This window comes from Euleptes europaea, chromosome 8, assembly GCF_029931775.1.
Source record: "Euleptes europaea isolate rEulEur1 chromosome 8, rEulEur1.hap1, whole genome shotgun sequence".
NCBI classification, from domain to species: Eukaryota; Metazoa; Chordata; class Lepidosauria; order Squamata; family Sphaerodactylidae; genus Euleptes; species Euleptes europaea.
In genome coordinates this window covers 23,065,900-23,082,840 of record NC_079319.1, presented here as the reverse complement: position 1 = coordinate 23,082,840, position 16,941 = coordinate 23,065,900, and the positions used below count along the sequence as shown (strand labels likewise).

Below are 16,941 nucleotides of genomic sequence, written 5' to 3'. Positions count from 1 at the left end.
ATGTTCCCGACAGCATAACATGACAAGAAATCCACAAGACTTTAAGCATGCTTTAAAATGACATTCAGCAAAATTATGTGAAATTTAATAAATAGCATACAGTCACACAAAAATACTTTTCATACTAAATCATTAAGCCTACCTAGACTGGCAAAGAATAAATAGAACAGCAACTGACAGATTTAACCTTCTCAAAAGATGTAGATTCTCGATATCATCTAGTAGCAACAACAACCACCTGCTGGTCACAAAATTGTAAGCTATGAACATTTGTCCCCCAATGGCGGTTTTGCACCAACAATGAAATAAAACAAACAATTTAAAAAAAACTTCAAATACACTGAATATTTTTTTTAAAAAAGCACAATTGACGCCAGATAAACCAGCTCTTAAATACAATGAATAAATAGTAAATTAGTAAAGCAAATTCAATTGCAGCAACAAGTACTGATGAAAGCAAGAACCTAAAACCAGAGCCATAGAAATATTTATATATATATATATATATTTGTTGCTGTATTAGAGAATAGGTAAAGTGATAGTGCTTGTGCACTAAGCTCTTCAAAGACTTTAATATAATTTTAGTGCAAATCCCTTTAAACCAAACAAATTAAAACCCTATCAGGGATAAGATCCATTAGAAGTTCCTCGAGTAACATGTACCTGTTTCAGCTTTTTTTTTTTTTTTAAGTTAACACATTATATACAAGAATGCATATTTTAACTGCGATCTATCTTTAAAGACAGATGGAAAAGTTACTTTGAATTTTGCACCTTATTTGGTTGTACCGTACTAGACCAACTTATTAAAGTCAATGTTATAAAACCTATAAAAGATTTTTTTTGCCCTCAGTTTATCTAAGTTAACTGCTTTTTGAACTCCTAAAAGAAAAAAAAATATATATAGTGTATTTGAGAAATTTTCTCCTCCCTCTGGAAAAAGTTCAAACATGATGACACTCAGTAACAATTAGACAAAATATTACAAACCACAAAAGGAAAAAATATTTAGCAATAATCAGCATTTAGCATGTTCAGTTAAATTATATTGGCAATAGTACATTGGATCTGACTTCAAAGGGGAATAAATATTCTGTACAAACTAGCCAGTCAACCTGGAGTGAGTGGCATGCAGCCAAAAAGGTAGTTGAGCAGCCAAGTTTCTATTGTGAATTACACACCATGTTAAACCTATTTGATGTTGAGGATCATTTCCCATGTTAGCTCACCCTGCCTTAATCCTTAAAGTATGTGTAAAGGAATCAACACCAGATGGATGCTAGCAGTATGCAGTTCTTCAACATGCAGACCATCAGATGACAAGTCTGGAATATGCACATTGCAGAACTCCATAAAGGTCTTTTGTTGCTTGTTATCATCATATGTTATAAAGAGGCTGTGTCTGGTCAGTTCCCTAAACAAGCTTTAAGAATACAAAGAGGAAAAGCGGCTGTGGCAAAAGTCCTCAGATGACCTTTAAAGAATAACCACATTTAAAAAGATGTACATTACATATGCTGAACTGGGAAAACTTTTGCATTATATGCCCACATGACAGATTCATTAAGTCATGCACAATAAAATGTTTTTAAGTATCATGATTTGCCCTGGATTCTTTATTGGAAACACCTCCCCCCCCCCTTTTTCTTGAATTACGAAGTACAAAACAATCACCAATATTGCTCCAACTTGCATACAACTCCACCCATTCAATCCATACTCCTAACAAAGTAGCAAAGCCTCATCATCGCTAGTTTCATTTTTCAGTGTTGCTTCTAAGCAAGTGTCAGGTATCTGAGCAGTATGTACCATCCCACAGTGCTCACAGGGACCATCTCGATTACAGGACCGTGTCCCGTTATGTGTCGTGCTATAAGGCTGTTGGAGCCCTTGTCCTTGTTCTGAGGTGAGATCAAGTAGAGGTCTTGAGCAGTCATTCGCGTCAAAGTCCGATGCTACATCAGAAACTGGAATTAGCATTTCAACATCGTCGTCTTCATGTCTTCCTCCAGCCACCCCGTTATCAAGCTGTCTCAAAGGACTTTGGTTCTGATTTGCTGAACTCGATCTCCCTAAAGTGAAGCGTACCCAACGTAACCCTTGAGTCATGCGACTTAGTGCACTAGAAAACTGATGGCGTCCAGGACTTGAAATTGGGTGTTCCGCACTAGCTGCTTCCCTTCCGCTATCTGTACTACTGCTGGTATTCTGAACTGAGGAAGTTCCACAGACTACAGTGGCTTCCACGGCTGTCGCGGGAGGGACCTTTTGAGGCAAAGTAGCAGCAATGCCACCAACTGCACCCGCAGTGTCTCTTCGTTCGGTTTCTGTGTCTGTATCATCAGACTCCACTGAAAACAGACTTCGGTGAGAGCCATTTCTTTCCGCTTCTCTGTTAGCATTCTGACTGGTAATATCATCCCCATCTGATGAAACTAACGCCAGGGACCCAGAATGACGAGATCTTGCAAAATTAAAGATTCGGTTCCAAATATTGGTTGACCGTCCAGCAATTGGAAGCCTAATTGAGGTAAACCCAAGCTGAGATCGCACTGCTAGTCTCAAATTTTCTAAAACTGAAGCCTGAATGGGGAACAAAACAAACAGATACAAGTTAAAAGCTATGAAGAAAAAAAATACACATGCATACACCTAAGAAGAATGTAGAACTTATTTCATTTCTCCAGGGTGACTGTCTCATGGTGTTTGTTCATAAAGATACAATCTGTTGATTTCTTATTAAAATACATCAGTGCGCAAATTAAGTTGGTCCTGAATCTGAAACTATCATTTTTTTCGGGCACTCATTCAGGTATCAACATAAGAACATAAGAAAGGCTGTGCTGGATCAGACCAAGGACCATCAAGGCTAACCAGGTGCCTCTAGGAAGCCCACAAACAAGACAACTGCAGCAGCACTGTCCTGCCTGTGTCCCAAAGCACCTAATAGGCATGCTCATCTAATCCTGGAGAGAATAGGTACACATCATGACTAGTATCCATTTCTACCAGTAGCCATAGCCCTTTCCTCCATGAATATGTCCACCCCCCTCTTAAAGCCTTCCAAGTTGGCAGCCATCAACACATCCTGGGGCAGGGAGTTCCACAATTTAATTATGCGTTGCATGAAGAAATACTTCCTTTTATTTTTTTTATCTTGGGCACTCCCAAGAGCCCCAAAATTGTTTACTAGGACAGTCCTGGTGGCCAAACTAATTTGTGCCAAAACTCCACCTACAGGATCCATCCACTGCTCCTTTCTGTGGAACAGCGAACTGGCGACCTCTTGAGCCTGGGCAGCAATTAGAGAATCACTTATAATAGGAGTTCTTCAGAGAAATGTGTATACACATTGAAGCCTGGTCTTCATTTATAATAATTTCAAGGGCTACTAAGTTATATACAAATTGTCATTTGGGCACTCAAAATAACTGACCCAGTTTTTCAGTGTAAGTCTGAGTAGCTTTTCCACAATTTCTTCAGCTCTTTCCTAAGAGACAAGGCAATATTGTCTCATTTAGATAATACAGATGGGTCTGTCAAAATATTCTTCCAAACAAATACGGTTCTGTTAGAGACAAATACCTTGCATAGAGAAAAGGTCACCTGACTGCATACATAAGACCACAACCACAAAGAGTGAGAGTCTGCGATATCTTAATTACATATGTGTAGAGAGAATAGTCAAAGAGACTGGGAAAGTCTCTGACTTTTAAAAGAATCAGTGATTACGAATAGGGACTGAGGAGGTTTACATAGCAAGGTTTTTAAGCACCACCATGTGGTTGTAAAACATGGAAGCAATGCAGAAAAGATTTATTGCTGGTACTTAATGAAGAACTCAAAGGTGGGTTGGTAGTCTTATTGTGCAAATTACTTATAGAAATATAATTATTAGTCTATAGTATTCATATCACTATAAATGGACAACACATTGATTGATAATACAATGTAAGGTAGAAGTAGGAATATGCAGACACGTTTCCTGGAAACATACAAGGAAATACACTTTTCTAATGACATCGCAGTAGTTATCACAGAGGCAGTTTAGAAAGAACAATACAAATAATTATATATATTGTTTCTCTTGAAGGCAATTCTTCTTCCTTCATGACAAAGCACTTCTAGACTTGGGAGGGGCAGGGTGGTGGGAGGTTTCAAAAGTAGATTGTGCTATAGCATGGGATTTACCATTTTAAAATGTTTTTTTTAAATTACACTGGGCATGTCTGAGTCCTTAGAAATGGCTTAGTTATTATCACTTGGCATCCTCGCAATTATTTTATAGGGAGTAATACAGCAACCGTGCAGGTTACCGCTTGCCTGGGGTGAGTCACTTGTCCCTTCACAATGCACAGTTAAAAGGTAAACGGTGCATGACACTACTTTATGCTGCCTATAACTGGAGTCTGCTCTGGCCTAAGAGCCAACAGGATCCTGTCAACATCGACTTGCGAAAGCCAGCTGAATTGGTCCAAGAATGGACCAGAAGACAGGCAAGGGGCCCCTAGTTCCCTAACTGTATCAAGGTTGGCAGGGAGCTCCTGGTAGAGCAACAAGACCTTATCCGCAAAAAAGCTCACACATGCCTTCCAGCTAAGTGCCGAATTATTAGTTAAATTTGGTTGTCCATTCAAGGACATCAATGACCTAATTATTCTAAATAATTGTGCCAGGCGAGAGCTAGTGTTCTTGGCTTCTAGAAATCTAAAGTTTCCAGAAGTTTTGAAGCTGTGGAAAAAACATTTCCCCCCCAGAAAAAAAACAAATGATAAATTATGGGGAAATGTGAAATATATGCAGCAATCTCCCGTCAAACCTAAACACACTCTACTGCTTTTGTGCCATAAAATGCATCATTTATAACTCAGTTATATAAAATTGTACTATCTGGCATATTTATGTAACTTTAAAAGTATAAATGCCTTACGCTGCAATCTAGAGGCACTTTCCCTGGCAGTAAGCCCCACTGAATAACAGAAGACTTACTTCTGAGTAGACCTACTTAGGATTGCTTCCCTAATTCTCTTCAAGAAAAACTGCAAATATACCCAAATACTCAAGTGCTGCTGCTCCCTATGGTACTTTAGCAAATCTATCTTAATTTTTGATTTCTGTGACAACATAAAATAAATAAAATTTGAAATCAGAATACAAATGAACCATATGGCTAGTCAACTGATAATACTGACTGATGTGCCAAGCATATGCAACAGAATTATTCAAATTAAACTTATCACACATTAGCTACAATCCAGAGAAAGGCACTGGGGAATGTGCAACCTCTTGGAGAGCACACAACCTCTTACCTGATTTGGTGAACAAACAGGGAAGTCTTCAACAGGTGGAATTAAGCCCTGAGCAATCAACTGTCCATAAGAAGGAGGTGCTTCTCTTCTTAACAACTCAGCTTCAACCCTTGACAACTGCGTCTCAAATGATCTTTTTAAAAAGTATGAAGAAATCTAATCTTTAATAATACAGTCAATGACCAACAGTACGTATACAGAGTATTATAACCTGAACCTATTTGCATATTACCAATCTAAAAAGTAAAGTTACAAATGCAAAATATCACAGGGTTATCGATGGCCCCTGTACATAATATGTTGTACTACTTATTCTTTTCCTAGCAAGCTACGCCAAATTCTAATGGCAGCAGTACAGAATTTAGTGGTCTGGAGAGAAACCTGAGGTTTTCCATCTATTAATAATAGCATCTTGGCCAGAAATAGTTCAGATCAGCCAGGGAAGTTTTTGACCAAAGGAAAAATGAATCTTATACAGACTTCCTGATAGTATGGGCATCTAATCAAGACATGTTCTGTGGTTTCAACATCCCCTGACCCTCAGGGGCAGAGCCCTTCTGCTATGAGGAAATTAACAGTTGAAGCAAGTTTAAGTTTACAGAGGACTGCAATACAACTGTACCCATGGTACACCTTCACAGTTTAACAGAGAACTGTTGCCAATATGCAGGATCAAATCTGAATTTCTGTCTTCCAAGTACTGTGTGAAGTATCACTTTGCTTCCTTCTATTTGCACTAATCAATTAATTTAAGGGCACAGATAGGTCATTCTTAAGATGTGGCCTCCATGTAAATAGCGCAAGCTGCAAAACAGAGGTAGGTACGAGGGGATAGAGATGTATTAGCTGCATCCCACCAACCACCCTATTCAGAGGGAAAAGGGGATTCGTCCAATTTGAGCATGTCTCAGAGATGCAAGGCAGACAGGTAAGGTTGGCTGTCTGATGTGCTTAGTCAAGCAACCCAAACACCACCTGCATTCAACTGCATCAGAAGTGTGGATCCTCAGAGTGGCACTGAAGTAGACAGGAGTTATTCTCCTGGACTCTTCTGGCACAGCCTTGAGCTGAAAGCAGCTGCTGGTAGAGTCCCTTTACATCTTTCTTGGCACAGGAGAGAACAGGAGAATAGCTTCCAATTGACCTCAGCTCAGAAATGCCTGCAAAGATGGTATTCGTCCCGACTTTACAGACATGCTTGGTTGGAAACAGCTGCTTGAACCATGTAATAGAGGAAGAAGGGTGATAGGAAGGTATGCAATGAGTGTAAAGAGAGTGTGAAGAGGGTCTGGAGGAAGGTGAATGGGTAGAGAACAAGGGTGGGAATGGGTAAGAATCAGCAACAGTGAGTCTGAGGTTAATGATACGGGGAGGTGGTGAAATGACCACATGGAGAAGGAGATCAGGAGAGAAAAACAAAGGGGGAGGGGGAAGACAGTACCGGAAGATGAAAGAAAAAATTAGGGAAGAGATAAAAGGCCAGAAGAGATCTAAAGTTAGCAGAAAACAACTGTTTTGATCCCCATCAGCTCACTAATTCATGATCTATCCTGAAGTTCGCAGGATTGGGCACGAGAAGCAAGCTAACAATCTACAACAGAGACCAAGAGGATGCCCTAAACGTTCAAACGAGAAGATCAACAAGCGGTCTTGGAATACTACGCTACAGTTCTGTTGGCCTGGAAGGTACATTTAAGGGCATGGCTACTGTTCATTTCTGTCCAAGAAAAGCAGGTGATATTTCAGAAGCAACTATCAGATGCCATGATGGAATCTGGCAAATCTCCCTAGCAAGCTATTTCATGGTAAATGTGGGTTTAAGCCTCTTAGCTGAAGTTAATGTAGTCCTTGGATAGCATCCAGAGGCCTCCGCTTGTGTTGTATCTTGTTAGGAACAGATTGGCTCTTCCAGATTGGAGGCTGTGGAAAGGGACCAACCCACACCATAACAGTGACAGCCTGTGTAGAGGTCATTTGAAGTCATGCTTCTTCATTGTAGGAACTGTACTAATGGGAGACGTCCAAAGCAGGAAAATAAGTGTAAAAATGCATCACAGTAACCACCCACTGCCATGCCACGACTTCCAACAGTTTAGTTGGGCAAACTAGATGTAACAAAATAGCCGCTGAGGTTTTAATAATACAATACGTACCTTCGTTCAAACATTCTTAACGAATACAGCTTACAAGTGCATCCCAAAGCGATGACAAGCAGAAGCCCACAAATAAGGCTACCAATGACAGCAGCTGTTATTACTCTGGTGGGCACAATCACTGGGCAATTCTCTTCATCACTGCCATCTCCGCAGTCGTCTTGAGAATCGCAGACCCAGCTTTCAAACACACATCGGTTATTTTTGCAGTGGAAGTTTCCTGGCTGGCAAAAGAAGCAATTCTTTTCATCAGAACCATTTGGGCAGTGATTCTGGTAGTTGCAGCGGTCAGAACGTGGGTAGCAGGCACCATTCCGAGAACAAGGGAATTCTTCTTTTTGGCACATGGTGCAGTTGGTTTCGTCTCTTCCATTTGGGCAATGCCAATAGCCATCGCAGCGCTGTTGTTCTGTGTAACAACCCCAGTTTCCGCCACATGGGATTTCCCACGGAAGACAGAAGCCATCTACTTGATAAGTAGCATTGAATCCTCTAGCAGCATTCACCTTATCAGCACAAAAATGCACTCTGATTTGACCAGAAGAAGAAACAACCGTAAGAGGGGCATGTGAGTCAAATGCAGTTAGAACACGCAACAATTTGCGAGGATTCTCTTCCAGTCCATCGTATATTTTGACATAGTCCCCGTAACCTGTACCATCAAGTTTAAAGTCAGTGAAACGCAAGATAACTTTGCGATGATCCCCAGTGTCTATCAGCCAAGTGCAATTGCTCCCTGGAGGGTAAAAGTCTGGATAATTAGGAGAATTGAAAGTACCATAAAAATATTTTAGCCACTGTCCGCAAGTTGGGACATCGCAGTCTATTTCATCTCCAAAGTCTAGACAGTCAATGTTTCCATCACATTTTAAGGATTCTGGAAAGCAAGTATAAACTTTGAGGCGAGACAGACACTGAAACTGGTTGTATGCACATGGCTGGAAGGAAGGAGGAGTTGGAGGATTTGCTTTGGCACAGGTTTCTTCATCAGACTTGTCTCCACATTCATCCATGTTATTACATTTCCAAGATTCTGGAATACATTTCCCATTAGCACAATGGAACTGGTTACAGTCACAGCTTGGTTCATTAGATTTCCCTAAAACAGATTCACATTTAAAAAACACACATTAATTTTGTTTTCTAAATTAACACCACTATATTTTTTCATTGAGGCACATCACAGCTGTAATCATTATGGCTTTTGCCATCAATATAATTAATGTCCGCTGAAGAAGAGTATTTTTAAAAAATTGTTTAGACCAATGTGATAAATTCAGTTTCTTTCGACTGACGATAAAATAATATAGATAAAATAATATATAAAATAATAATATATACCCCCCGAAGATCTTTACGATCATCAGATAACAACCTACTGGTGGTCCCTGGCCCTAAGAGTGTGCGGCTGTCCTCAACAAGAGCCAGGGCCTTTTTGGCCCTGGTGCCGGCCTGGTGGGATGCTCTGGTAACATCAGGGCTCTGCGGGACCTTAAAGAGTTCCGCAGGGCCTGAAAGACAGAGCTTTCCCGACAGGCCTACAGTTGAGGACAGCTGCGGGTATCATCCTCTGCTAGCCTCCCTATCCCCCCCTTGTTCTATGTTACTCTAATGGGGGGGGGGAAACCTACTGCCTATTCCAGGCACTATGGGCCAAATTAAGCGCCATCTGGAGTTTTTAATGGTTTTTAATTGGGTTTTATTGTTTGTTTTTAGAATTATTACTTTTACTGTTAATATTATATGTGTGATGTTCCCCGCCCTGAGCGTGGTCTTGGCCGGGGAGGGCAGGTTATAAATTGAATAAATAAAATAATAAAATAGTTTCAGCAGTTCTGGATGCTATATTTCAAACTCTGGCTTTTACGATTTAATACAAAAGGCACCAAAATACAAAATACACAAGTTTTCTCAAATATTGATACAGGGATTGCAAAATTTGGGACTGGCAGGGAAAGAACCACTTTTAACAATAGGATGCAGCTCCACATCTATAAAAAAATAATAAAAGGCTGGTCTTCAGAAAACGTTAGATAAATTGATACACCATACTTTTAAACATACACAAAAGGAAAGAAATCACCAGACAAAATGGGAATATTGTAACCTTTCTGCATTTGACAGTTACCTGCAAAATAAGTCAGTCTGAAACCTTTCCTAGATATACTTTCATCTGAGTGAAATCTGATCCAAACATGGTCTTGTGAAGAGATGTATGGAGATGGAATAGAAGACCCGCATGCTCTGTACCCTTCCATGTTTTTGTAGGCCCCTATCGTTAGCCAATCGGAACTGCATCGCCGTGATCCCTGAACATCAAAGTCCTGAAAACTACGAAAAGAATGAAGATTGTTACAAACCTGCATCATTTAACAAGTTAATTTAAAACCATACAGATTTTTTAGATAAGTTTTTGCAACTATGAGGTCTATCAAAACCCCAGGGCGCTTGCCAACGATCACGCACGATGTCCCCTCATTTGGCTTCCTAGAGGCACCTGGTTGGCCACTTTGTGAACAGACGGCTGGACTTGATGGGCCTTGGTCTGATCCAGCAGGGCTTTTCTTATGTTCTTATGTGAAAAGAACCTTTCCACTGGAGAGAACTGTCTGTAGTTCATACTTATCTATGATAGCTTACATGTGCTTTCATAATACAAAATTTCATATATACCGTATATACTCGCGTATAAGCCGAGTTTTTTTTTTAATATAAATTTTTATTGATTTTTTAAAGCTATAAATTCTCCATAATTTTGACAACAGCGTAAAAATAATATCACAATCGCAATTATATTGATTGTTGTCTTAATTACCATTAAACATAAAAAATATGACAACTTCCCCATCACCTCCATCTACCTCTTAATAAAGTATTATTAGCCTTCGTTAACATATACTGATCCTAGCATTAATTTCATTCTAAAGTTTCATGTTTTATAAAGTTTTACATTCTGGATCAAAATAAAAAGTAGCCTTCCATTATTCCCAGATCTTGTACATTATCACAATGATTCCTTCAATACTCCCCTTTTCCCCAGTTTCTCCAACTCCACCAGTTCTAGCGTTAAAATGATTTAATCCCTTTATTCTGAAACCTTTGTCCCTTTCCATTTAACATAAATTTAAAATAGCCATGCCACCCGTCCACACTGTCAAAGCCTTCCAATCCAGCAATCATATTTAAGTCAATCCTTTAACCATGGTCTAATACTTCCTTCTGTAACTGAAATAAGTCAGTCAGGTATGGGAACAAGATTTCTTTGTTTTCTCTCATTTCCTCAGGCAAGGTGCATATCCAAAAATAATTCTTTCTGGGCTTAATCCCCATCGTGGCTTCAATCTGTGTTCCTTGATCTGCTCTCTTCTTCCTTGTATCCACACGTCCTTCCATGTCTTTTTTAAATGAAAAGTCCATTTCTTGTATGTCTGGTCTCTTTGTCGCCGGCTGGTTACTTTCTTGAACTTCTGTCTTCTTCTTTATATCCTGATATTCTTCCGTGACTTTTTGGGCAGAAGAATCCATTGCTTGTATGTCCATATTTGTAGTCATCATTTGAATTTTCAAGACTTTTATGTCTTCTGTAACCAGATTCAACTTCTGATTACATACCAGTGATGATTGGTCAAGAGTCATCATCACTGAAATCAATTGAGCCATCTGTGTAGAAATCTGTTTTAATTGTTTAATTGTCGCCTCAGAATATTTAGCAAACATGTCCTGTACTTTTTTTTCCATGATTGAATTCAGTAGAATTCCCTTTGATTTCATAAGAGCAGGGCTATGTATTTAGCCAGATCAGGGAGAGGCTCCAGAGTATGTAACTTTATTAAAAATTTGATGGTCATCTAGCAGGAGTCCAGCATGTAGTTAATAGAGAATACTTTATTGTCCAACTTAATATCTTTTTCGGGTTGAAAAAATAAGTATTTAAACTTAAAAAAACTTTTTAAAGTTAAAAATACCAACGAGTTTTACCAGACGCTCTAGATCGGCTGAGCCAGGAAGTATTCCAGGGATTACCTAATCGTAGACCTTCTATCGTCTCTTCTCTATGGTTATTACCTTCAGGAGTGGTTTTGGTGTAACACGAGTAAGACGAATTTCCGGTCTTACGACCTTCTTCCTGTTGATTTGTAGAGCAGTGGAGAGGTAAAGCACAGAGTCTTCCGGTCAAAGGATCCTCTTTGTTGTACACGTGGCTGGAGGACCTTTTTTTCCTCATGTAACTTCTCAAAAGTTCCTCCCTCCCCTTCCTTTAAGAACGCGTCGGATTGGCAGATCTTACATCAATCATTCAAGCTCGTTGTTTTAATTTAAGTTGATCAGTTTGATAAGGCTCCTGCTGCTTTATCTGATGGATCTCATACAACAAAATCATCCAGTTCAATTAAGGGAGAAAAACGGTTACCAGGAATATTTTCTTCAACCCCCTGTTATTCGATGACGCCAGTGAAAGACGAAGGATTCTTATCTACTCACTTGGGCGCCCGGAGGTGAGGCTTTAATCTTAATGTAGTCCTTATGATGTTTATAGGGTGCTGGAGGGTAGAGTCTAAAGCCGAAGTTGCGCGCTGGCGATTTCAATCCCTTCGTGCCCACGGGACCAAACGTCTGAAACTCCGGGGGGCTTATTAAAGCTACCTCAGAGTATTCAGGAGGTCAAACCGCATATATGGCTGCAGGGAATTCCTGCCTCTCAGCCCACTTGCAAGGGCTGGGTTGGGGTGCAATAAAACACCCCAAATCACACGCAAACTTGGATACTCCCCAGGAGCCCCTGGGAAGACGCAGCACTCAGCCCAGCTCCGGAAGTTTTTTCGCGTATAAGCCGAGTTTTTCAGCCCAAAAAAAGGGCTGAAAAAGCACAACTTGGCTTATACGCGGGTCAATACGGTAGGTGGAGGGAGGGGGGGACTTACCACTGCCTGCCTGCGCGCCTTCCCTGCGGCCTGGGAGCGGCCTGCGGGGCCTCCTACGCTCAGGTAGGGGGCTGCCGCCGCCTGCCCGCACGCCTTCCCTGCGGCCTGGGAGCGGCCTGCGGGGCCTCCTGCGCTCAGGGAGGGGGCCGCCACCGCCTGCCCGCGCGCCTTCCCTGCGGCTTCTTTCCCCCCCATCCCACCCCACCCCAGTGCGCCTTCTGCGCGGCGGCGGTTTCTGAGGAGGAGTGCAAGGGGCTGCGCCGGCGCCCGGGCTTCTTGCACCAGTGCTCGGACCACTTGCGCTGCCGAGACAGGCAGGGACACTGGCGTGGCATCCCAGCACTGGCGTGGCATCCCAACCCTGGGACACCGGCTTGGCCTCCTGCCGTCGTTCTGCCAGCACAAATCCCCGTGCCGTCATCCTGGGGGTGTTCTTGGGGCATTCTAGGTGTGTGTGTGTGGAACTGCCAGTAGGCAGCCTTCTGACCCCTTTCAGGCCAGGAACGTTGCTTCCAACAAACGTTGCTGCGCCAGGTTTTTCCTGGTGCAGCCTCGCTATTTTTAATGGGGAAAATGCCCCATTTTTTAAAAGGCTTCTTTAAGCCTTTCAGCAGCCGGGGAATGGCTTTGGAGGCGCCGCGGCAGCGCCTCAGCCACCAAAAGACTCAGGAATGAGCTGTTAATCGTTCAGCAGTAGTAAGGGCACGAAAGGTCCATTATTGTTGACCATTGGTTAGTTCGTCTGTCTCCAAGAGAAAGGCAAATAGTTTAAACGTACATAGATTTCCTCAAAAATCAATGAACATTCTAATACAAAACTGATATAAGTAATAATTACAAAACCCAGTATGTAAAATAGCAATTTAAATTGAGCTCACTGGCATAACTTGTAAAAATTATTCTTCTACTGTTACATAATTATGGTTAAAATCTAATTTAAACAGCAGCTTCAAATTGTGATAAAATGTGAGAGAAATATTAAGTCGGTTTTGGTAGGAACGTGGCTTTGGTTCCCATCTTAACTCTTCACAAGTGTGAAGGACCTTAATCCTGTAACATTAATGATGCCTGGTGATGTATATTTGGATGTCTAAAGGAAAAATAAAATGTGAAAAGGGGGGGAGCTTAAAAGGACAGACAATAAAGGAGCACGTCCCACATGAACCTGTTAAAATCACCTTCACCTGCCCACTTTCCTTGTGACCTTAGCTTTCAGGAGTGAGCTGAGCAGGCAACAGAATTAAAGCTTTTTCTTATCTGGTGCCTCTTTTATGAAAATTCCCTCCCTATGGACATCTGCTTAGTGTTGAGCCTTTGGTGCCCAGTGAAAATATTTTATTTTCCTGGGCTTCTTGTCAGTTTCTGTTACTCTGATTATGTCTCCCCCGCCCCTCTTCCAATACTGCCCAATTATGTATTATAAAAAACCTGTTTTTACTGCAGATTGTTTGTATGGTTGTACTATCTTTATGGTTTTTGTTAACAGTTTTAATGGTTTGTTCTTAGAATATTTGTTCCTGAGACAACTTCTAAATGGCAGATTTTAGTAGCTTAAAGAAGACGAAGAAGAGTTAGTTTTTATATACCGACTTTCTCTACCACCACTTAAGGAAGAAACAAACCTGCTTACAATCTCCTTCCCTTCCCCTCCCAACAGACACCCTGTGAGATAGGTGGGGCTGAAAGAGCTCTAAGAGAGCTGTGACTAGCCCAAGGTCACCCAGCTGGCTTCACATGTAAGAGTGGGGAAACCAACCCAGTTCACCAGATTAACGTCCGCCGCTCATGTGGAGGAGTGGGGAATCAAACCCAGTTTTCCAGATCAGAGTTCACCGCTCCAAACCACTGCTCTTAACGACTACACCACACTGATTGATTAATAAACCAAATGTACAAAAAGTGATTTCTGCGTAAGCAAAGTATAGACACTAAAATGTACTAGGGACAGATGTAAATTATAACAGTACAGTACACAGATTACCTTATTGTAATAACTTCCCCCGGGTTTGCCCGAATATACCAGCTACAGTTGATTCTGACAGGATATTCAAGAGGCCAGCCTGGGCTAGTGATTATCCCTGTTGGACCTCTGATTTGTTCTGGAATATCTCCACAAGCTGCAATGAAATGAAAATTAATGTCAGATATTTTTGCTAAAGTTTACTGCAGAAGCACATAATTTCCTAAAACGAGATTTCACTTGACATAAAATGCTTAGGCTTGGATCTTCAACTTCTTTTCCACCTGTAGAAGGAAGTTCTGTTCTTGAACTGCTCACAGAAAAGGAGGAAGACAATTTTCACCAATTCCTTCTCTCCGGAGGCCAGGTCTACTGCCAAGAAAGCCAATGGGACTCAGCCGGTGGCCAGGTCTACCAACAGGCTTTTATGGCGGTAGACCAGGCCTCCAGACGAGGACTTTAGACAGGGAGGGGGAAATGGCAGGGACTTACAATTTAATTTTTATCAATAAATAAGATCACTATTAAGTATGATATCAAGTTTTATTCTGTGTACCTATAGTTTAATTAAGACTTAAAACTTTAATTAAAGTTTATTAAGTTAATAAACAGTGTACCTACCTATATAATTTAAGTTTAAGAAATTTGGCTCTCAAAAGAAATCTCAGTCGTTGTACTGTTGATATTTGGCTCTTTTGACTAATGAGTTTGCCGACCCCTGTCCTATCTAGTTGATTGCACTGACCCACTCTCTGTAATCCGCCTTGAGTCCCCGTGAGAAAGACCGTATATTATTAACAACTTTCAAAATTTACTTACCCATGGCACATAACACATAGACACATAATTTTTCACATATGACAGCATACACAGTGGCCATGGAAAATACTGTATATTAAAACAATGATAGTTGTGCATAAATAATCCATTAATAAAAGGACTTTTACCCTTTTCAGTTCAGAAACTGAAATAGCAGATTCAATAAAACAGAGTTTTATGCTGCATAAATGAAATCCTTTGACTTAGAAGTCGGATTTTTCACCAATGTAGTGGTGATAGTCTAGTTTTACTGGTTTCATTTAAGCACCCATTAGGTGGTGCTCTTACCCCATTATTCTTTGGGATTCTATATCATTACTATGAATGTATTCAAACAATCTGTTACCTGAGACTCACATTATGGGACAAAAGTCAGTACTTCAAGAAGAAAAAGTCACAGAAACAAAATGAATAATGTTATAAAGCATAAATGATGACAAGTAAGTGCAGCAGTTGTTCTAGTATTTCCTCTCATTATGCTATCTTTTAAAGATTCAAGGTATTTTATAAATGCCATCTCTAATGTAACACCTAACAATATGTCAAACCACCAGTATCATGGAAATTCAGCTAACTTGATCTGTCAGCTCTTGCTGCTGGTTAACCCCTTATCCTTCACAGAGGTAAAGCTAAATTGTTAGCTGAATTTCCATGATACTGGAGCCAGAGAGCTGACACTCTTGAGTTCTGAGAGACTGAAAGGATTCGAAGCTTGGGACCCAGCCTGGTTAGGAGGCTGTGAAGAGAGTTGAAGCTTGGGACCAGCCAGAGAAGGCTGTGTTAGATTCAGAGCTGGGTGAAGAGACGAAGAAGAAGCGAGATTGTACTCGGTGAACCTGAGGGTTCAGTGAAAGCCAAAGCTATTGACACACACAACCTGTGGTAGTGACAGGAGTGAGAATTGGGTTAGAGAGGGCCCATTCTCAAGTCACAAGGGGAATTAGTCTCTGAGGTAGAGCTATTCCAGTGGCAGGAAGGTGTGGAGGATTACAGCCACTAAGATGGGGGAGTCAGAGAGAGCTAGGCTGGGGACAGAGATGAGAGTCTGAAGCTGAATGACAGACTGAGAGTCTGAACGTCTGAATAACAGTTCTGACAGGTAGAACTAAGCTAGAAACTGAGAACTGAAGGAACTTGAGTGAAGGAAACATCTAAGCTATTTCTCTGAAGCAATCTTGTGCATATACATCTGACTTGAGTTTTCCCTCCAAATTTCTGCCTTTTCTTAAAAACCAATCTCTCTTTAATTCACAGTGGGTAGCCGTGTTAGTCTGTTTGCAGTAGTCAAAAAGGGCAAGAGTCCAGTAGCACCTTAAAGACTAACAAAAATATTTTCTGGTAGGGTATGAGCTTTCGTGAGCCACAGCTCACTTCTTCAGATACAGCTAGAATGTGAATCCATCGGTCTTTTGAGTAGAGGAACAGTATGTAAATGTGAATAGCAGGCTTGATTGGATTAGGTGTGATATGCAAAAGAGTCTGTGATGTCCAGGGGAGAGATGGGTGTGGAGAAATCAGCATTGGTAATGGGCCATGAATGCAAGGTGGATTCACATTCTAGCTGTATCTGAAGAAGTGACCTGCGGCTCACGAAAGCTCCTACCCTACCAGAAAATATTTTTGTTAGTCTTTAAGGTGCTACTGGACTCTTGCCCTTTTTGACTACAATCTCTTTAATAAACTTCCCTGCTTTGTCTGTTTAAGCTGAAAAGCCTCTTGTCTCCCATTTCTCACTGAGGTAAATACGGGTGTGGGACTGGAGGAGAAAGAAATAATCT

At 41.0% G+C, this 16,941-nt stretch overlaps 1 protein-coding gene across 2 annotated transcripts in view; it reads right to left on the bottom strand.

The window, feature by feature from the left end:
• Nucleotides 1-1,634: 1,634 nt before the first annotated feature.
• The window catches only part of LRP12 (LDL receptor related protein 12), a 49,203-nt gene continuing 33,896 nt past the window's right edge, over nt 1,635-16,941 (bottom strand). For both annotated transcript variants that reach the window (XM_056854385.1, XM_056854386.1), the window contains 5 exons: nt 14,366-14,501; nt 9,591-9,793; nt 7,463-8,561; nt 5,310-5,442; nt 1,635-2,583 (listed from right to left, as the gene is read on the bottom strand). In XM_056854385.1, coding sequence (XP_056710363.1) covers nt 1,723-2,583; nt 5,310-5,442; nt 7,463-8,561; nt 9,591-9,793; nt 14,366-14,501 — 2,432 coding nt within the window. In that variant the 3' untranslated portion in view covers nt 1,635-1,722. The remainder of the gene's footprint in view (nt 2,584-5,309; nt 5,443-7,462; nt 8,562-9,590; nt 9,794-14,365; nt 14,502-16,941) is intronic.